At 33.7% G+C, this 22,385-nt stretch overlaps 1 protein-coding gene across 1 annotated transcript in view; it reads right to left on the minus strand.

Annotated features, from left to right (window-relative positions):
* The window catches only part of MDGA2 (MAM domain containing glycosylphosphatidylinositol anchor 2), an 849,182-nt gene that overhangs the window by 97,474 nt on the left and 729,323 nt on the right, over positions 1-22,385 (minus strand). The window contains exon 9 of the mRNA XM_025391973.1: positions 14,299-14,568. Within this exon, the coding sequence (XP_025247758.1) occupies positions 14,299-14,568 (270 nt within the window). The remainder of the gene's footprint in view (positions 1-14,298; positions 14,569-22,385) is intronic.

A 22,385-nucleotide genomic window follows, 5' to 3' on the forward strand; every position in this document is an offset into this window, starting at 1 on the left:
TGAAAGCTATGTATTCCCCCATTTCCTTTCAGTCTTTTTGTGTCTTTCTATTTGAAGTGCATTTCACATAGAAAACAGTGTGTATCTTATAGATAGTTTGCATTTTTTTTTCTCAATCCAGTTCTACCATTTCTGACAGCTAATTGGAATCTTAAATTCACTTACATTTAATGTAATTGTTAACAGGACTGAGTTAAAGTCTGCCATCTTTCTCTTTGTTTTGTCTCTTCAATATTTCATTCATCTGTTACTCATTTCCTGGGGGTATTTTGACTAATTCAAAAAAACTTTTTAAGGATTTTTATATGGCTTAAAGTATGCAACATTCACTTACCGATTCTACCTAGAGTCAATATTGTACCAGTTAACATATCACATTCCATACTTCGTGCTTCTCTGAGGTCTCTATTTACTTTTCACTTCCCACATCACAAATGTAATAAATTTACAACAGTATAATTCAAATTAATTCCATCGCTTGTGCTATTGGCATGTTTTAGTTCTAAATATGCTGTGAACCATAACTTACAATGTTATTATTTTTTCTTCAAACCGGAGATTGATTGGCAGACTTATTTGTAAAGGGCCAGACAGTAAATATTCTTGGCTTGAGCCATATGGTCATTGTTGCAACTACTCACCTCTGCGGTTGTAGCATGAAAGCAGCTATAGACCATACATAAACAAATCAGGGAAGGTGTGTCCCAATTAAACTTATTTACAAAAACAGTTTGCTGACCTCAGGCTGCTATTTGTTGACCACCATTTATACAGATGTTTATCAGGAAAATTGAAAGATAAAACCTTTTATCTTTATCCACTTATTTACTATATCTAATCCTCTTCATTTATTTTTATAGATCCTGGTTTTCACTGATAGCCTTTCCCTTAAGTATAAAGATCACCATTTAGCATTTTTTGTACTGCAGTTTTGCAAACTACCAATTCTCTAGCTTTTATTTTTCAGAATATGTATGTTTATTTGACTCTAATTTTTAAAGTATATTTTCACTAGATATAAAATATAAATTGACAGTATTTTCAAAAGATATTTAAAGATTTAAAGATGTCCCATTTTCTTCTAGGCTGTATTATTTCTAATGAGCAAGTAATTGTCATGCATATCATCAGAATATCATTTTTTTTTCTGGCTGCTTTGAAAATTTTCTCTTTATCATTAGTTTTCCACAGTTGGACTATGGCATTCTTACGTGTGGTTTCTTGCATTTTTCTTGTTTTGTGCACCATGATATGCTTGGATCTGAGGGTTTGATTCAAAAATTTGTAGAAAATTTCAGCCATTTTTTCTGCCCCATTCTCACTCTATTTTAGAACTTCAAGTGCACTTGTTTTCAACTGTTTTACATTGTGCCCCATGTTTTTAGGTCTCTTCTGTTTATTCTTCAGTCCCTCTATTTTTTTTTATCTACCAGGTTGGATCAGCTCTTTCAATTTGTTTTCAATTTTAGCAGTCCTCTTGCCTTTTCCAGTATACTATTAAGCCCACCCATATAATTTTTCATTTCAATTATTGTCAGTTTTAGTTGTTCAATTTGCATCTAGTTCTTTTTTAGGGTTTTCTGTATGCTAAAATTTCTTATTCATTTGCTCATAAAATCTGCATTTTTCTTTAATTATTTGAACATATTTTCCCATAATACTTTGAAAATATTTATAATAGCTACCTGAAGCTTTTTGCTACATCTAACATCTGACCTACCTTAAGGTTAGTTTTTAATAAACTACTATTATTCTGGACCATAAGTAACATTTTCCTCTTTTCTTTGCATGTCAGGTAATTTTTATTGTTTAATGAACATCACGAATAATATATCATAAATAACTGGACTGTGCTCTCTTTCACCCTGTAAAGAGTGTCAAGTTTTAGTTTAGTAGACAGTTCAATTACCTGCTGTCCCTTTTGAACCTTTGTTTGCCAGCTTTTTACATTTCATTAAATGTAAAAAGTGATGAAATCTGTGGAAATCCAAGGATGTTCCTAAGCTCTTCTAACTTGGTGGGATTCACCATGAAATTCTACCTCCCTCTAAATTTTAGTAGAGCGGTATTAGTCTTTGTTATGGAGTACCTAGAATAAGTCTCTACTCTGACATGGTTTTTATTGCTCTGACTTAATCCTTTTGGAGTTGTTTAGAATTTAAGGAGGTATAATCTATCCTGATGAGCTGAAATTCCGGCTTCCTTTAGCATTACTAGAACTCTATTATCAATTTTCTGCTTGCAAAAATCCCATAGAGAAGAAAATGGTAAATCATCTCATCCTTGTAGAGTCTAGTCCTGAGGTAAGGATCCACACTAACCCCTATGACCCTTCTTCTACAGAGTTTTTTTACTATACAATATTTTGTCCTGCGGATAGATGCTTTTGCTGCTTTGAGTTTTAATATATGTTTCTTTAGCTTATCCAGAAATCCATGCTCTGCTCGGACTCTACCTTGCTATGTTCATATATAGCAAATTCCCCAAAATGGAGAGCTAGAATAATCATGGGGCTCAATTCATCGGTTTCCCTCTCACAGGAAATGCAGTCTTGCACTGTCTGTTTTTATTCCTTAAAATTGTAACCTCATGTTACAATTTGCCCAATGTTATAGTTGTTTGCCCCATGTTATGGTTGTTTGTAGGAGAAAGGCTGGCTCCATTAGTATTTTCCAGATAACTTTCAAGATTTTAGTAAAGCTACAGCACGGTATTCAAAAGCTTTTAACGAAGACATGAGTTGTATAACGCATGTATTTTAAAGACATGGCTAACACATATGGTTAAGTAGATAATGTTGCTTAAATTAGAAATCAAAGAAAATTAGAATAAAGAAAAAATATGCTATAACACAGATAAACTGAGTCAAAAAGTGGACAAAAATCTTTAAAACCATAAATAATGTTTTAATTTAATCTGAATAAAAATTCAGGTATGAGATCTAAACTTCTAAATTTTCCTTCTCTTCCTATAGCTTCACTCATTGAACAAGTATTCATTGGTAGTACTCTATGTATGAGGAATTCCTACAGATATTGGAGGGGAGATTGTAGACAGTGAGCTCAATATGATATAACCTTATTGTTTGATTTTACAGCTATATTGCCAATTTATATGATAATTATTGAAACTTGGTATATTCTCCCTTGTTTACTCACAAAACTATCTATTAACGTGCCTGCAAAAAAAAAAAAAAAAAAAGACATTTTCAAAGGTTTCTGTACTTCGAAATGAATTAATGCATTTGCTTGTGAACTAATATTGCACTGGAGTTGTGTTGCCAATATAGCAGTAAATGAAAGGCTAACAAGCAGGAATAAGTGCTTGTTAAGAGAAATCTTAATGGCCTGAAATATTCATTCAATAAATGGACTGATGTTTGCTCTTATGGAACATACATTATGATGTGGATGTAGTCAACAAACAGTTACATAATTTCTGGGTTTGACAATATTCCGAAGACAATCTCTGAGAGATGACATATATTAAGATTTGTAGAACAAGAAAAGGCTAGTCATACCAAGGCCAGAGAAGAGGATTCCAAAACTAGAATTTTCTCTTTTACCCCTAAGTTCCTCCAGTCACCTCACTTACACCATAGGCCCAGAGAAAACTGACAATACAGTGAAACACTGATTTTTTAGTGTCAATAACTCCCTACCATGACTGACAGGTCAGAGGAAGGATGCCAGGTCCTTCCCCTTATGTCCTCATAAGACCTGTCCCCTTATGTTATATTGGCATCGACTCAAGTCTTAATACTGAATTATTATGAATAAAATATTTTAAGCATTACTTGTTTACAAAAAAACAGACTTGATTAGGTCTTTACTCATCCTTTCTTCTTTCTCATATTCCATTCTTTTCCCCCAGATTCATCTCTTTCTTGCTTAATTCCAACAATCAAGAATTTTTTTTTAAATAATCTTTGTAAGATCAACTTTTAGAATAGGAGTATTTTTATCATGTCCTCACAATTAAATGTACACTTATTTGCATGCAAAATTCTTTTTCAATGTATTTTATCTTTAATATTTTGAAAACATAACTCCATTATCTCTCTGCCTGTCAAGTTGCATGAAGTTTAATGTCTATATAATTCTAAATCCTGTATAAATGATCTACTTTATCTCTATAAATAGCTTTTTAAACATTTTTGTACTTGATATTTTAAAATTCATTTAAATTTATCAGAGCATGTAAATTTTTCTCCCAATCTATTGCTGCTGTCATTCCATGAGCCACATCACTCAGAGGTCTAGCCAATATGGTTTGGCTGTGTCCCCACCCAAATCTAATTTTGAATTCCCACATGTTGTGGGAGGCACCAGGTGGGAGGTAACTGAAACATGGGGCAAGTCTTTCTCATGCTGTTTTCCTGATAGTGAATAAGTCTCATGAGATCTGATGGTTTTAAAAAAGAGGAGTTCCCCTGCACAAGCTCCCTCTCTCTCTTTACCTGCTGCCATCCATCTAAGTAAGACATGACTTGCTCCTCCTTGCCTTCCACCATGATTGTGAGGCTTCCCCAGCTACACAGAACTGTAAGTCCAATGAAACCTCTTTCTTTTGTAAATTTCTCAGTCTCGGGTATGTCTTTATCAGGAGTGTGAAAACGGACTAATACACTAGTGCTTTTTACTTTCTAATTTAAAAAATATGTTTTTTTTTTTTTTTATTTAATTTTATTTCTGCATTTGGTCTTTTACTTCCTTATGGGTTTCCTGCTAAGCAGATATTTATTCTTTTGTCCTTCACATCTCTTAACACTTGACTTATCTTTGTGTCCCCTACTGGGAGAGTTCCTCTATGATATCTTTCAAACTACTTATTCCTGCCTTGTCCCTATTCTGCAATTTAGTCTAGTAATGTAGTTATTTATATCAACTGTTATATTTGTATACCCATTGTCATCAATTTCTTTTCTGCAATGCTCTTTTTTCTTCTTCATGTTTTTTATATCCTTCCTGCTTTCTTTGAGGATGAAATTTTATGTATTTAAAACTCTTACTTTCTGTTTCTTAATACTCCTACCTAATGTGGAATAGATTATTCCATTTGTCTTCTTTCTTTCATAATTGTTTTGCTCCGGATTTTGCAGATTTTATTCCTGTGAGAGCCCTAATTGCCTTGTACCATCTATGAGAGTAAGGATGACCTAGGCTCTTGCTTGTGTTCCTTCGGTAAAGAGAAGGAGTGCTTCAGGATGGAGAGATCTGGTTGCAGTATCATTTTTACCATTTTCTATCTTCTCTTCCCTCTACTCTTCAGTTTTCTCCCTCCGGTTCTCCCAGTTTAAAATACTCTAGGTCCAGGCCCTGCTGTTATCTTAGGTTGGCCTGCCTCTTGGGTGTGGTCTAGCTTGAGGCAGTGTGAATGGAGATGTGAGGAGAGGAAGAACAGTAGAAACTCTGAGAGCCAACCACTCTGGCTGCCCTCATTTCTATATACTGTCCATTCCAGCTCTGGTTCTCTCTCCATTTTTCTCCTAATATTTCACGTTAGAATTGCTGCTTTGCTGCTCCTTGGTAATGTCAGGCAATAAGTCATCCAGAATAATACACAGAGCAGAAAAAGCTCACCTAAAATGCAAAGTTCTCTCTCAGACTAGCCACAAAATACTGTCACTGGCCTCATTGGCTCCAGCCTAATAATCTTACCACACTTCTCTTCCAACCAAAGCTCAGTTGTGCATTGATTACTTACTTTATCTCTGAAATCAGTCATCCTCCCCATCTCTGCCTTTTTGGAGGGGCATTTTTAATTGTTGTGTTACTCAGAAAGTAGCTTACCTATGGTTAAATCTGGAAATCTTCTCATCTTACATTTATATGATCATATTGCTTTGTTTTTAAAACACTCACATTGATTAGCTTATCAGATAATCCTAAAATTATGTGAGTCATGGGAAGCAGATTTATCATCTCCCATTCGACAGATAGAGTAAGCAAGACCACAAAGAATTACATCGCTTGTACAGAGCTAATCTGTTAGAAGATGTTAAAATTTTTCATTCATGGGAGAACTTTCTTTACATACTGACCAAGAATAAAAGACAGCTGTACCCACAACAGATTATCCACAAGAGTTCCATGTGGACTAGAGGAGTTCACGTAATTTTCTCCATGTTGTAATTTGATACTGTGATTTCTTTTTTTTTTTTAAAAGATTTTTGGGGCATATGTGTAGCTTTTTACATGGGTATATTGCATAATATACGCATGTAAAATTGCCTTCTAGTGTACCCATCATTCAAATAGTGAGCATTGAAATGTTTCCCAATGTGTAATTGTTTAACCCTCACCTCCCTTTCTCTTCTCTCATTTTGGAATCCCCAAAGTCTATTATTTCCATCTTTATGTCCATGTGTATTCATTGTTTAGGTCCCATTTATAGATGAGAACATTGGTATTTGATTTTCTGTTTCTCAGTTATTTCACTTAGAATAATGGCCTCCAGCTTCATCCATGTTGCTGCAAAGGATATGATTTCATTAATTTTTATGGCTATATAGTATTCCTCATATATATATAACACATTTTTTAATCAAGTCACCTATTAATTGATACTTAGTTGGATTCCATGACTTTGCTATTGTAAATAGTGCTGTGATAAATATACAAATTGAGGTGTCTTTTTTATATAATGATTCCTTTTCCTTTAGGTAGATACTCAGCAGTGGGACTGCGGGGTTGAATGGTACTTGCGCTTCAAATTGATCTTTAGCATTGCAATGCTTTAGTTTTAAGAGAGTCCAACAGTAGATTTTTGATAGTAACATTGCTCTGAATCTTTTATTGAAGAAATTACATGATTTTATAATGAAGAAAATGAGTAATGCAAATAAATTAAGGAGCCATCAAACTGCTGCAAAAATAACAAAAATTTTAATTGAAGTTTTTATTTAAATATGATACGAAATATAAATACCTCGTCATATGTTTACTGGAGAAAAATAAATTTTTAAAAAAATTATATGAATTTAAGTCAAATATTAAGGTATATATTTTAGTAATAAGTGACAGCATTAACTTCATTAAGTGATACTTACATTTTTATCCCTAATTTTCCAGATTTTGCATGGACTCTCTTATATTTTATCTGGCTTGATTATTCAAATATTCCTTTATCATCACTAATAAAAGAGTCACTGACATGTGTCAAAAAGAGTTTGAACTATGTTATTCTTGGCTTCCTGGACCTCTGTTAGTTTATCTGTCAAAGGAGGGTGATGCCATCTCTTCTGTATATGTAGTAGGGTTGTTGGAGATGATAAGGGTATGTGTGGAATCACTCAGTAAACTACAGAAGGCTGTACATGGAATTGTTAGGATATATTATCATTTTCTACTTAAGGTTATTTTGCAATACAACTGCAACTCATAAGCTGGCTAAAATATTGGGATCCACTAGTCCACCTGTTATCATCATAAATAAAATTCTAATAAATTTAGCAAAATTCTGGCCTTGAGAAACTTTGATTTGACACTGAAATTTCTTATCTTTTAGAGTTATCACAGGCAATTTTACTGGCAATTATTTTTCATTTTCAAAGTATATTTAGACTGCTCTTACTTCTTATAGTTATTAATGATTTTTCAACAATATTATTTTGCTCATTTTTAGACATTATTAAGAAAGAAATATCTAGCTGAATAGCAATAAATAAATAAATAAATAAATAAATAAATAAATAAATAAAAACACTGCCAGAGACTAAAATATATTTTCTATCTGGTAACTATTAATTCAATCCAAAATTAGAAAGGAAAAAGATAAAACACTTTAGTTTTGATGTGTAGTCAAATCTCCTTTAGTAGCTGTTTCTTCTCACTTATTCTTCAGGAATAAGAAATGCTAGATTCCTCCAACATCTTGTTTTAGGTGATGTTAAAATCCTCAGTCATTTTGAAATTCTTTATATACTGAACATGGAGAAATTGGTAGTTTCAATATGTCAATATGAATATTGTCATATGCCAAAAGGAAAACACAGGATGTGAAATCCTAGCTCAAATATTTCCAAACTAAAGGTGAGAGTAGCAGTTACAGGCAAAATTTTGCTTTGTAAAACCCTATTTGGCAGGATTAAGGAAAGGGATTAAACTCTGAAGGATTTCTTTAGTTAATACTTCAATAGATATAGCAGTTTCATTCCTATGTAGGCTATGTTCAAAAAGGACTCCCAGTGGCAGGAAATGCTGGTACTTGTGGCAGAAAGACCCTAAGATGACTCCCAATGATTCCTGTCTCCTGTTTTTCATATCTTTGCATAATTCCTTCAGTGTCAGGGAAAAACCGTGACTTCTTTCTGATTAATAGAATCTAAAAACTGTGACAGAATGTCACTTCTGTGATTGTATTATGTACATAAGATTCCAGTTTAGCAGACTGGAGCTAGAGATTCTTCTTGTGGGTTTGAAATAAGCAGCCAGTTTTGAGAAGCCCATGGGACAAACTATTGAGGGCAGCTTCTAGGACCTGCAGGCATATTCTAGGGTCTCAGGGTAGGTCCAGCAAATAGCCAGCAAATGCCAGGGCCTCTATCATACAACACAAGGAAATTAATTCTTTCCCTAATGTGAATAAGCTTGGAAGGTATTTTTCCCCAGCTGAGCCTCTATACAAGAACACAGCCCAACCAACAGTCTGATTGCAGCCTTGTGAGACCCAGAACAGAGGACCTACCTAAGCCATGCTTGGAATCCTGACATATAGAAACCGTGAGACAATAAATATGTTATTTAAAGCTTTTGACTCTGTAGTAATTCTTTATGCAGAAATAATAACCAACACAGCACCATCAATTTTATTATGTTTAGCATTAAAATATCTTGAGTCACTAATCAAACCTCTTATCATCTATCTTTTGAAATTATTCTGAGACTCGAAATGTTCATGGCTCTGAAAAAGGGGTATAATAGTGTTGGTGCAAGGTTTACACAGATAAAACTATAGTTCAAGGATTCTCCTTGGCAATCTCATTTTAATTTCATTGTACTATTTTCAATAAAGGCAACATATATACACACACACACATATAGTATATATATGTATATATACACACATATATGTGCATATATATAATGCAATTTAATCTTCTTAAAATAAAATATATGCCCACAACATTAATTGACAGTGAAGAAATATGATTATTTTCAATATCCAACCAGAAAAAAATGTGTAAAATTATTGGGAAGTGTCCTCAAAAAGAAGAAGCATGCTTCACTTTTGGAGGAAATGTGGAATTAATAGCTGCAATTTAAGTAGTCAGAGTTATAAGATGTACCATTTATTGACGGTGGTTGAGGATTAAGATGGAAGAAGCCTGAATTCCCAAGGACTTTGTGGAGCAGAATCATCGTGTTACTTTCTGAAATGATACATCACTTAACCTGAGTGAAATAATTTTCTAGACTGTTTAAATAATGGTTAAGCCATGTTTAAATCCTGGTTATTTGGAGTTTATTTACATGTTCAGAGAGAAGCAGTTACAGCAGTAATCATGAATTTGTGAATCATAAAATATTATCACAGCCTGCACCTGTGTATTTGGTTGAAGAACAATGATCGACATAACCCTAGTAAAGTCATATGCAAAAGTCACTATAACTGTAGCATAGAGATACACAAAAGGCTACTATTTCAGAATAAAGAAATACGTGAAGAAAGGCAGAGTCCTACAAATGTGTGATGATTTGGGAGAAGCAGCATAGTCACATTTGAATTGAATTTGGAATAACTGGTAGAACTGAAGTAGAGATTATGCTACATATTTTATTTGAGATATTAATGAATGCTTTGAAGAATTATGACAGTGAAGAACTTGCATATCATCCTCTAGGCAATGAACAGAATCAACCTTTCTCACTTAAGATAAGCTAGGTTTTCTAGGAAAATAAAGCCCAACAATATGAAAATTTCAGAGATCAGATAAAAGGAAACTGCAATGTCCCAGAAGAGAATATAAGGCTTAAGAAGTGCAATAGATATAAAAACAAAATTACTTCAAGATGCTATGCACATGTAAAACTGGCAAAGTTTTTCAGAGAAAGTTTTTATTGTTCTCTTTTTGATGTTTAATCTTGTACCTCACACTTAGTAAGTAGACAGGAAATACTTGTTAAATACATTCCTGATTGTAAAAAACAACTGAGTTGAGAGTACATATTAGTGGTTTTATACTCAATTATAATTTATGGCTATGCAATAAAAAATCTATTTTATATATACACTGTTACCTTTTTTTTAAAAAAACACTCCTTTAGTATCTTTCATTTAAAAGAATCTTAAAATGTCTCCATTGATAAAATTCCTAAATGTTTTACAAGTCTAAGTATATATAACTGTGTACATGCACTTTCTGGAAGTTAGAAGGGCATTCTACTTTTATCTCCTGGATTATATAGGGAACATTGATTACCATTTTATTTTGCTCTTATTTTCTTTTATCTAAAACCATGTAATAAATGCATATGCTTAGACCATTGCATTTAAGCAACTAGACAAAAAAGCTAATATAAAAATTATGCTTTTTTCACATTATTTATTGTCTTGCCTGACTTGTCAAGAAATCTTAGTCTCCTGACACCCATAAACATTTCAATAAAAACATAATGTCAGAAGCAAGTCTGTTAAAGTGAAGAAATATGAAGAAAGTGTAGTTAGTGGGAACATAATTAGAATAGCTTAGAGCAAACATCTTGATTGCTAAATATTTAGGAATATCAATTAGAACAATTTGAAAGGCACAGATAATTTAAAACTTTACAAATAAACACTGCATTTGGCTGCAGATTACCTGGGTCTTCATGTTCAAAAAAAGAATAAAAGTGCATCTTCATTAATCTGTGGTGCTGTCAACAGAATCTACCAGTAGATTCTGTCATCTGGTTTCTTACATAATCAAGCTGCTGGAAACATCTTTTCTCTGCTATATTATGTAATGGGCATAACATTTCAATGTTGAAGCATCCCTTGTGGTTGGTTTAAGCCAATGTGTAGCTTAAACCTACACAATCTACTGATGTAGGTGACCTGAGACCTCCCAGGTTGATTTTCCGCACTGACTGCCTCTTGCAGTTGTACGCTTGTTCCAGCTGGCCTTTTAGGTGGCAAAAGCAACCCCTTCTTACAACTTTGCTGAGATATAAGACACGTGCACCCATGTCTCCAGGGTCTAGCCTGCTTAGTGTGATAAAGCTGAGGACAGTTGACAAAACTGTTCTATTCATCACGTATAATTTTTAAGAGAGGGGTTCTTTGAAATAGTGAGTTGTAATGTGTATTTATTATCTAAGACTGCCATAACAAACAGCCACAAACTGGACGGCTTAAACAAACAAACAAACAAACAAAAACTATCTTCTCCCAATTCTGAAGGCCAGAAGTCTGAAACCAAGGTCCTGGCAGGACCCTACTTCCTACTTCTGTAGAGACTCTAGGGGAGAATATATTCCTTGCCTCTTACAGCTTCTGGTGGCTCCAGGGGTTCTTCAGATTGTGGTTGCATTACTGCATACTCACATTGCCTCCTCTTCTCTCTTAAAACTCCCCCTGCCTCTCTCTTATAAGAATACATGTTATTGCATTTGAGACCCACCCAGATAATTCAAGATAAGCTCCTCCTCTCAAAATCCTTAACTTAATTACATATGTTGCCTTGTAAGTTAATATCCACAGTTCCCAGGGATTAGGACATAGACTTACCTTTTTCAGAGGGCACTAGCTAGCTTTCTAAAATATATATGATTTATTTTCAACTTAAGCCATCCTTTTACTCTCTCTGTATTCACTTTTTTTCTCATTTAAAAATTATTTTCAGGAATTTTCTTTCATTGAATCATTAATTCTTTTGTTCATCCTTCATCTATTTAATCACTCTAGAGTTACTGGTTTTCTTTTCTAGATCAAGCAATGTGATGGGACATAATGGGGTATAACATAGAATGATATTCAGTCATGCCATGAAAAAATAAGCCCAGATATTTTGAAGTATTGAAGAATATGTTTTTCCAGAGTTAAATATTGAGACATTTTGAATCTTTGATAAACTGAAATGCATACTCCAGTTAAATCATGTGCTGTAATATTATAGAACTAATAAAATGGAAATATTTATGTCTACATATTAATATATAAGTAATATAGGTAATACTTGGAATTTCAAATTTACAAATGGGCTTATTCTAATAAATCAATATGCTACATTAACCTTTAGAACTTGTAAAACATAGCCCATCGTAGAAGATGAAAAATGGCATCTGGGTTTCTACTAAAGCTCATGAAGCTCAATTAAACCACATAAAACTGCTGTGACTTCACCATTAAAATATGAATACATAAAACGTATACAAATGAAAAGTATTTTTTAGTATTATAGTTAATTATCTTTAACATAGATAGTATACTACAAGCTAGGCTCATCACAGTTTCCAAAATACCTTGGCTTACTTTCTTCTTTTTCCTAGCAGGAAAATATTCTCACACCTCTTCTGACATCTAAGTGAACACAACTCTATTCTTTTAGCCCCTTACTTTAACATACATCATAAACATAGAATTTTAAAAGAAGAAAGAAAAGAGGAATAATCTTTTAAGATTTCCTGTGAGTTAATACAGGTATAGATGTCATTGCCTTTTAGTTTGATTCTATACATTTTGGTGCATAGTTAGATCAAGTCTACTTTGGGATGACTACACAAAATTCATGGTAAGTGGAAGAGTAAAATAATTGTAAAAAATAAAATTTAAAATGTTTTTAGTTAATTTGAGTCTCAGAAGTAAACAGCATTATCTTGAAAGATTTGTTTTGTGCATTAAAAATATATGGATCTTTGTATACTTCTATTCCATGGCTCTCTTATGTTAGATTCAAAATTTTGAGTTATGAGAAATTCATAAGGAATACTAATCCTGATATGCTTTAGTAGATGAACTAATTGGTGTTTCAAAGTTTCATCCAGACATCTGATATGCTTTCCTAGATTAGACTAGCTAATATTACATTTCAGAAAGCAAAAATGGCTAAAGGCAGTTCATAATTAGAAAGTTCCCTCACAAGTTAGAAATTATCACTTATAATTTATGCTATTAATAAGTTTTAAGTCTGGAACATTTTAATCACTTTTATGACTTCTTTTTAGATAATACACAATGTCTAGTTTCTTTTGTTACTTCTATGAACATTTCAACTATTACAACTAACTACCTATGACAAAAAAAAATGAGGAGTATTTTCTTTTAATGCATTCCTAATTTGTCACTCAAAAATAATGTGCAGTATATAGATTATAAAAACAATGTAAATAATTACATCAGTCATAATACAGATGGAATGTTTAAAAGACAATGACATCAAAAGTCAATACTTCTCCCTAATTTACTATCTGTCAGATACAACTCTACTGCTTTTTCCTGAAATATTTGTAAACATATGGCCAAAGACAAAATTGAAAGTTATCATATATTGAGAGGTAGTAAATAAATACATACATGAATAAGCAAATAAAAGAAAAAATTTCTGGTAATAAGAAAACCAGAGCAATTATCTATTCACATGAGATTTGAAAAGAAAAAAAATTTGCAACTTGATCTAATTAAAGCCAGCCAACACCACAGTATGTCTCATTATTACTGAAATACTCTAAATAACTGATACGGTTTAGCTCCGTGTCCCCACCTAAATCTCATGTGGCATTGCAATCCCCACATGTCAGGGGAGGGCCCTGGTGGGAGGTGATTGGATCATGGGGGTGGATTTCCCCCTTGCTGTTCTCGTGATGGTGAGTGAGTTCCCATGAGATCCGATAGTTTAAAAGTGTGTGACACTTCCCCCTTCACTCTCTCTCTCTCTTTCCTGCCACCATGTGAAGTAGGTCCTTGCTTCGCCGTTGCCTTCTGCCATGATTGTAAGTTTCCTGAGGCTTCCAAGTCATGCTTCCTGTTCAGCTGGCAGGACTGTGAGTCAGTTAAACCTCTTTTCTCCATAAATTACCCAGTCTCAGGTAGCTCTTTATAGCAGTGTGAGAATCGACTAATACAATAACCTACCTCCTCCTCACTAACTCTACTAGAATTCAGATAAACTTCTATGTAATTTTGTAGGCCCGTGCACCCTTTATACTATTAAAATAAATTTGACTTAAAAATAAATGTGTAGAAGCTCTAACTTGAGTAGTCAAGCTGTTCTATGCTCCATTGATTTACAAAGTGTTTTCATTCTTATATTGGCATAGCTCTAAACTCTCTTGGTCTAAAAAAACAAAACATATAAAAAGAAAATATCTGGAATCCTACCTGTTATAAGAAAGCTGCATCTCCCAGCTCCAGCTTCATTTATGATGCTACAGTTATAAACTCCATAGTTTTCATTGGAAAGACTCTTCACAGGGTACTCTGTGTATTCCTGAGAGTCAAATTGACCCGTCCGTAATAATTTATTGCCCAAGCGCCACTCGTAGGTCAGCACCCGTATTGGATAGGCTCTCAGTACTCTGCAGCTCATAGTGACACTTCGATCCTGTCCTTGCCGGATTTCCAAGAATGCTGGTTCCACTGCAGGGGGATCTGTAGAAAAGATATGTAAAAACAGATGAAAGATGTGACTTGCAATAAGCCAAAAGCTACTCTTATTAGAAGAAGCCATTTTTAGTAACACATGCAGCAATAGAGGAGGAGTGTGAGAAGTGAATGAAGAACACATTTAAGCCCAGAAATTTTAGCTTGGGTTGGGAAAGGTGATTTCCTGAGGGTAGGAAGTAAATGAGTCTCCTTGCTTTACAAATGCATTTGCAGGTGAAACTACTAGAGCTGACTGATCCTTCTTACCTCTTTCAGCAAATATTTTTAAACTTACCTATTAATTCTAATATTATCAATATTCTCCTCTTTTTTGTTTGGGGCCCTTTGTTTAAAAGTGGTAAGAATTCCTTTTTTAATGTAAAATGAAAAGATTCCTCCCTTCATTCACTTCATGGTCTGATACCGAAGGCAGCTATTTAAAAAGCTAATTTACAAAACTGTATGAAAAATTATTCTACAGTGCTAAGTAAATAAGAATTGAATGACAGTATGAGAGTTGACCAGGCAAATATGTTACAAAAATGATACTCAGTTGTGTCTTCAAGAATATACAGGGAATGGTCAGGTGAGTAAGCAGTAAGAGAAAGTATTCCAGGTAGAGAGATGTGTATATTCAAAGGTACAAAATCTGAAGAGGAAGGGATGTTCAGAGAAATGCAGATGGATTAGCATAGCTGATGCACAAAAGAAGACCATAAGCGCTTGGGGGGAAATAAAGATGAAAAGAAAGAGACTCTATTCAAGGAATGCATTTTCTTGGTATTGAGGAGATCTTCTAAAATTTTTAAATAAAGGATTTATATGATCAAATTAATTTTTTTTTTTTTTTTTTTTTTTTTTTAGGAAAAATATTGTGGTAGATAGGAAAAGCAGAAACCACAGAGGGAAGAGATGAGTTGCAAAAAAATTAAATCACTGGTGAAAGTCTGAACCAAGGTGAGGTCAATGGGACCAAAAATGATGCCTTAGGCAATGAAGGGGATAATAGCGCCAGTCATGAAGACAGCGAGGAAAAGGAGAGGTAGATCGATGTATGTTTAATGTGTCAATTTTATGCATCTGTCAATCACACATCCAGAAGCAGTGTTTCTTCATTTCCAAATATATGCGTAACATTTTATTTTCTCTTTGCTTTTTATTTTTTGCTTAACTGAACTGTAGTCAGATAAAATACTCCACGTTTTCAATCCTCTGAATTTGTTAACACTTGCTGTATGACACAATATACAAAAGATTTCTGTTCTTGGTGTGCTCGCTAAGAAGGAATAGTCTGCACTTTTGAAGTGTGATATGTATCTATTGGGCCGAGTCTAATATCGAGGAGTTGTCCAAATCATCCATATAGTTGTTTATTCATTTATTTTTTGCCTACTTATTCCAGTTGAATTAATTCAGAAGAGTATGTTAAACTCCTCTAAAAAAAGTTATAAGTTTTAGATACCTAATTTAAAAATTCTCCTTGTAGTTCTGCCTCCATTTTGCTTGACCTGTTTTGAGGCTATGCTATTAGGTAGATATGAATTTAGAACTGGTTTATGTTGTCCATGAGTTGAATATTGAATATTTTATCACTATAGTCTCTTTTGTCTCCAGCAATGCGATATCTATATATATGTGTGTGTGTGTGTGTGTGTATGTGTGTGTATATATATACACACATATATAGTCTAACATTATTATAGTTACATTGGCATTTATTTTGTTAGTATTTGCATGTGATATTTTTCCATCCTTTTAATCTTATACTTTCAATATCTTTATAAGTATTCTTATTCTTATACTTTCAGTATCTTTAAATTTTACAAGCATCTCTTTTAAACATCATGAGCTTATGTTTTATTTTTTAGGATATTTTTAAAGTCTGTCAATCGTTTTTTAACCCAGAGCACTTATTAGCATTTTATTCATTGACATTTACTGTAACTACTTATTTTGTACTTTTATTTTATTGCATTTTTGTATTAAATTTACTGTAACTTATTATTGTGTACTGTTTGTTTTCTGCTACTTTTTATTGCCTTCTTTTAGATGGATGGATTACATTATCATTCTGATCTTTTTGCTGCTACTACTTGAAGATTTATTTACTCTGTTTCTATTATTCCGATTATCTCAAAGCTTGCAACATGCATACTTAAGTTATCCAAAAACATCAATCAATACCCTTATTATACTACTGAAGAAAACAATAATCTAAGGATAATTTATTCCTTTTATTCTCATTCTAACATGTGTTAGTGAGTCATGAATTTCAATTCTCTTTTTTTTAAATAAAAAGTCTATTGTACATAGCCGGGCTTGGTGGCTCACGCCTGTGAGCCTCCCAGCACTTTGGGAGGCTGAGGAGGGCGGATCATGAGATCAGGACTTTGAGACCAGCCTGGCCAACATAGTGAAACTCCGTCTTTACTAAAAATACAAAAATTAGCCGGGCATGTGGCGTGTGGCTGTAGCCCCAGCTACTCAGGAGGCTGAGGCAGTCGAATCGCTTGAACCCAGGAAGCAGAGGTTGTGGTGAGCTGAGATTGCGCCACTGCACTCCAGCCTGGGAAACAGAGCTAGACTCTGTCTCAAAAAAAAAAAAAAAAATTATATTGTACATTATAGTATAATATTGTATACCTATAGTATTTTTAAAAACGTCCAGATATTTGCTAGCTTATTTGCCCTTCATTCCTTCTTTCATTGTAGACTTTCCATCTGTGACCACTTTCCTTGTGTCTGAAGTTATCATTTCGATCTATCATATCTTTAGTGAACTCTTCGATCATGAATTTCTAAAAAATATATTTTAGTTTGTGGGGCTGGGAAACCAAGAGCTCTTAATGCTATGCCCAAAGACTGAAGTTCTCTATAGGAAACCATACACATGCAATAGTGTTATGTTTTCCTGAGGAAATCCAAGACTTAGCCACTCATAAGCATGCAATAATCCATGACTAGTGATGTGGAGAAGTAAACAAAGGTCCCAAAGTGTATGTATATATGTATTTATGTGTGTGTGTATACATGTATATGTTATATACATACACACATATACATACATATATGTATATATACATATATGTGTACATGAAATATAATTTTCATTTTTCATATGTATATGTGTATATGCACATATACACATATGTAGAATTTGTGTGTACATATACATATATAGAATTATACATATTATGCATAACATACATATATGTACATATAAGTTAAAATACATATATTTTAATATTTTATATATACATATAAATATGTTTTATATATACATACATGTATGTGTATATATATTTAATGTTTTATATATACATATATGTGTATGCATATATATACACACACACATATTAAACACTAAAAGGTATTTTCTTTGTAGGTTGTCAGGCTTTGTTCTTTCAGTGCACCATTATATAATTCCACTGTCTTCAGATGGCCCTTGTTGGTGTAAAGAGGTCAACTCAAAGTCTTACACTTTGACATGAATGTCTTTTTTTTCCTCCAGCCACTTTCAAAATATCTGTGTCATTGCTGTTCTGCAGTTTCAATATACGGTTCCTAGGGATGGGTTTCTTTTTCACTTACGGGTTTGAAATTTGTTGGGCTTCTTAAATCTGTTAAGTTTGGTGTCTTTCATCTGAAGTAATTTTGGAAAATTCTCATCATTAGTTGTTTAAATAACACCTCTGTTTCCTTCTTTATATCCTCGTTAGATGATCCTGTTCATTCTGTTTTTGATGTCTTTTAACCCCTTTTCAAATTTTCCACTTGTTGATTTTTCTGAACTGCATTATGAATAAATTCATCTGAACTAATTCAGTTCATTAATTCTTTCTCTAATCCTACTTAATATGCAAAATATATATTGTGTTTTTAATTCCAATAATGTATACTTCATTTATTCCTTTTCTGTGTAGTTATTTTGTACACCTGCCATACAACTTTTTTGTATGTTTCCACTACCTGAAAAAGTAGTTAAGCTTATCTTACACTTTTGTGAACAAAGTAATTGTTTTATACTGCCTGATAATTTTTTTTTTTTTTTTTTTTTTTTGAGACGGAGTCTCACTCTGTCACCCAAGCTGGGGTGCAGTGGCATGATCTCGGCTCACTGCAAGCTCCTCCTCCTAGGTTCACGCCATTCTCCTGCCTCAGCCTCCCGAGTAGCTGGTACTACAGGCACCCACCACCATGCCCGGCTAATTTTTTTATTTTTAGTAGAGATGGGGTTTCATCGTGTTAGCCAGGATGGTCTCGATCTCCTGACCTTGTGATCCACTCACCTCAGCCTCCCAAAATGCTGGGATTACAGGCGTGAGACACCGCACTGGGCCACTGCCTGATAATTTCAATTGAAGTTTTGAGGAAGTTTTTCTATTGGTTTTCTTTCGAAGTACTGTCGTCCTGTGTGTTCTTGATTACTTTCGATAAATTTGATTCTATGCTATTCATTGACCTTTAAAAATATTTATAGGATATTTCAATGACTAAAATGATGGTTTCTTTCTCCAGAGAAAATTTGTGTCCACAGGCAACTATAGACATCACTGTCTAGGATCACATTTAAGTGCATGACCTCAGGCTAATTTGAATTATCAAGTGACTTGAATTTGAGTTAAAAATCCATATAAAGGTCAACTATCAACTATAATTTCAAGAATGGATTACCACATCATCCCATCCTGTTCATTTCAAAGTCACACATTTCTTGCACTCCCTTAGGAGTGGGAATGTGTAGATTGGGTTTACCTCTGCTTTACTCCTACCCTACAGATATAATCCTTTGAGTTCCAACTTCTTGGCAGAAAGTTCCACCAACAGATCCCTCCCCTAGTGAATACTCTGGGTTTGAAGTTCTGCACCTCTTGCCCAAAGATGCCATCAGAATTGAAGCTTAGATTTGTCCATGTTCAACAAATATCCTCAAGGCAAATGTAACTTCATTTTACTTCTTTCATTAAATTCGACAAAGTAATTTTTCAAATAAACATTTTAAATGTTTTTAAAATTAATTTTACAATATTGTCCAGAATTTTTAGTTGTTTACATTGGAGAAGTTTTACATAATATTTTGTCTATTATATGCCTAGAAGCATGTATCTAATTGTCAAGAGAAAATATGGATCTAAAACTCAGAAGAAAGGACTGACCAAATGTTATAGTTATTAAGATAGCTCAGAGTGAATACAGATAAAAAATAAGTAAAATGCCAAATATGGACTTTATTCTTGAATATAATCACTAATGGGGTTAGAGAAAAATAAAAGCTTTTAAAGGAGAATAATCATAAACAATCAATGAGATGTGGGGATCCAGAGTGTTGTGTTACAAAAATTAAAGGAGCTGCATGTCTTAGAGAATATGAGCGGTCAAAAGTACCAAATGCTATCAAAAACCAAGTTAAGACTGATGATATGTAGAATATATATTTTTTCTTTGACAAGTTTAGTACCATTAAGGAATACAGTAAAAGCAGTTTTACTGTGTATTATACGTAATTTGGGTTTGGGGTATGTGAATTGATGGTTAAACTGTGGAAATAATGAGTGATAACTGTTCAAGAACACTGTCCATGATTTTAAAAGATAATTATTTATGTTGATTCTACCTTAAAATATTTTAGGAGCTTATAAATTTGTCACTTTATCCACTACCACTACCATTGTTTCTCACATGGACTACTACAAATTCCCTGCAGTGGACTTGTAATAGGTCAATGTACTCCTTTTGTTCTCTCATTCTTCTGAGATTTTTCAAATGTGCGTTTAACAGAAAAATAAGCTCATGTTACTTTCCTGTTCAAAAAACTTTATGGACTCACCCCTGCTTGCTATTCAGGACTTCAAGGTCCTGCAAGTTCTGGCTCTGCCCATGTTCTCAACCATTCTTGTCTTGATGACTATGTCCCAAACACGTAAGTTTTCTTCTTGTTTCTACATGACAAGACTTTTGTAGACTTTAGACCTCTAATTTGTTCTTTCTGCCTGAGATGTTCTTTCCTTTGGTTTTTCAATAGCTCGCTCATTCTCATCATTCAGATTTTACCCCTTCAGAAAGCCCATCTTTGATGACAAGTTGGTAAAGTAACTTCTCCCATGGTTAATTTTTATTTATTATTGCATGTATTTTCTGCATATCTTCACTATTTGTTCATATCTTGTTTATGTAAGCTCCATTACAAAGGGACCTAAAATTCTCCAATCATTGTTGCATCCCATGTGTCCATCACAGTATCTGTCATTATAGTTGGTGATATATCATTGTTCATTGAATAAACGAATACATGAGTGGTGTTAAAAGAATAAAGATGTATACATTTTCTTCAAAATTCCTCCCATCAAGACCTGGAGTTTACGTTTATTTCATTAAGTCTGGATGGGCTCTGTGATTATTTTCACTATTAGAACACAGAGCAGAAGTGATGCTGTGCCAATTGCTGGGACCAGGACACAAGTGTCTGGCAGTTCCACTTCCTATCTTTTGAAGTACCCACTCTGGAAGCTCTGAACCCCATGTAAAACTTCAACCTCTCCTCTGCAGAAACCATATGAAGAGGCCCAGAGACAATATGGAGAAGCAGAGGGCACAGTTTAGCTTAGACTTCCAGTTGTCCCCACCAAGGTTCCAGACATATGAAATCATCTTGGACATTAGAGACCAAATCAGCTATCCACTGGTTAGAATTACTATGATTAGATATAATAAAATGTGGTTCTTTTAAGCTCTGAAGTATTGGAGTAGTTTGTTATACAGCAAGAAATAACTGAAACAGATGCCTTCTCTCCTTCAAAAGTCGAGTCTGACACTATGAGTGGAGTCAAAAGAACAAGGAGGCAAAACATTAAGGCACAGTTTAAGGGACAGTCTAAGTTGGTTCAGGAAGGAAATAATTCAGAAGGAAACTCATGGGGGAAGACAACCAACAGATTGATTTGCTAGAACAACTAAAAAACCTGAAAAGCAAATATATTGAGAACAAAGGTGTCTGAGAGCCAGAATGTTGCAGTCAATACACAGGATATTGTTGCAATTTAATAGTTCACAGGTAAAGAAGTTTGGAATGATTACAAAATCAAAGATATGATCATTGGAATGTAATACTGAAGTGGAGTGAAGATTAATGATACTAGAATCAAATGCTAATAAGTTAAGTGAATACAGTCTTCGCTCTCCAGTTATATTTGTATTTGCCTAACAAAGCTAAATGTGTTTGCAGCTATTTTGTTTCTTCTTATAAAAGGAGAAATTTCCTTTTAAGTGGAAGTAGTTATCAGTGTAATTAATTATACCTAATGGGAAAATATCCCCAAATGCATATTTACTTTTTTATAGATTATTTTTGTGAGAATTCTTTGAAAGTATCTGACTTAATGAATTATTACCAACAATGGGGGTTTTTCTAGGCTCTCTCTCTCTATGTCATTTGTCCACATCTGAAAGATTCAGCCCATTCAATTTTCAATGGCCAGTAAGGAAGAATGATAATGTTGGTTTAAAATTCTTCAAACATAGTCTATTTTCATACAGTTTAATAGAGTCTGAGTTGGAAAGCATCCCTAAATTAAAGGCTACTTAAAAGGTCTTTTATTTAAAAGACTGCCCACACTACTTTGATTCCAGGGTAGTTTCTTCACCTCAAAAAAGCTAAATAATACGAAACCAAGCACACTCATTATAGTGCACTCAAGTCTGCCAATGGAAATTTTCTCCTGATAGAAGGTTCATTTTAAGCATACTAGCTATTAATAGTTTGACATTTCATTCTTTGGAATATCCAGTGAGAAGGATAGGCCTTTGCAGTTATGATTAAATGTACA

Source organism: Theropithecus gelada, chromosome 7b (assembly GCF_003255815.1).
Source record: "Theropithecus gelada isolate Dixy chromosome 7b, Tgel_1.0, whole genome shotgun sequence".
In the NCBI taxonomy this organism is placed as follows: Eukaryota; Metazoa; Chordata; class Mammalia; order Primates; family Cercopithecidae; genus Theropithecus; species Theropithecus gelada.